The sequence below is a fragment of the Calidris pugnax genome, unplaced genomic scaffold, assembly GCF_001431845.1.
Source record: "Calidris pugnax isolate Ruff unplaced genomic scaffold, ASM143184v1 scaffold173, whole genome shotgun sequence".
In the NCBI taxonomy this organism is placed as follows: domain Eukaryota; kingdom Metazoa; phylum Chordata; class Aves; order Charadriiformes; family Scolopacidae; genus Calidris; species Calidris pugnax.
In genome coordinates, this window is record NW_015090917.1 from 55,307 (window position 1) to 56,098 (window position 792).

General features: G+C 63.8%; 1 protein-coding gene across 1 annotated transcript in view; it reads left to right on the forward strand.

The window, feature by feature from the left end:
• The first annotated feature begins 173 nt into the window (after positions 1-173).
• The window catches only part of LOC106892447 (perilipin-3-like), a 1,978-nt gene continuing 1,359 nt past the window's right edge, over positions 174-792 (forward strand). The window contains exons 1-2 of the mRNA XM_014949659.1: positions 174-354; positions 423-621. Of these exons, the coding sequence (XP_014805145.1) occupies positions 307-354; positions 423-621 (247 nt within the window). The 5' untranslated portion in view covers positions 174-306. The remainder of the gene's footprint in view (positions 355-422; positions 622-792) is intronic.

Below are 792 nucleotides of genomic sequence, written 5' to 3' on the forward strand. Positions count from 1 at the left end.
GGTGGGGGGACCAGGAGGTCAGCCCCAAACCCCTTCGAGACCCCATCATGACACCCCCTCGAGCAGCTCAGAGGCTTCCAAGACGCTCCCCACTCCTGTCATGAGTTGATGGGTCTCAGCCCTCTGAGGGGTAGGGGCTGTGGAAGGACTTGGGGGGGGGTTGGGGGGGCTAAGCCCCACCACGTGCTGCTTCCCTTGGCACGGCAAGGGGTGGCCACGGGGCTCGCCCACCCCAGGTGTCCACATTGGACTCATCCACTCGTGTCACCCCGTGATATTTCTCCTCCCTCTGTAGCCACCGCTGCCATGTCAGCCCCAAACCCCGCACCAGCAGAGGATGGGCAGGAGCTGAAGGTAGGGTTGAGGGTTGGGGGGGGTGTGGGGGAGTGTGTGGGGTCCCTACTCATTGCCCCCCACCCCAGCAGAGCGTGGTGAGCCGAGTGGCCAGCCTGCCCCTGGTGAGCTCTGCCTATGGCATGGTCTCCACCGCCTACGCCTCCACCAAGGAGAGCCACCCCTACGTCAGGTCCGTCTGCGACGCCGCCGAAAAGGGGGTGAAGACGCTGACGGCGGCGGCGGTCAGTGGGGCACAGCCCCTCCTCACCAAGCTGGAGCCCCAGAGTGAGTGGGGCTGGGGGGTAGGAGGTGGGGGGGCAGCACCTCGTGGGACTTGGGGTGCCCAAAAAGTAGAGCTCCTGCGAGGAAGTAGGGTGGGAATAATCTGGTTTTGTGTCTCTGGTTTATATCATCAGCAAATATGGATGTAAAGGGCTGGGGAAGCTGGAGGGGAAG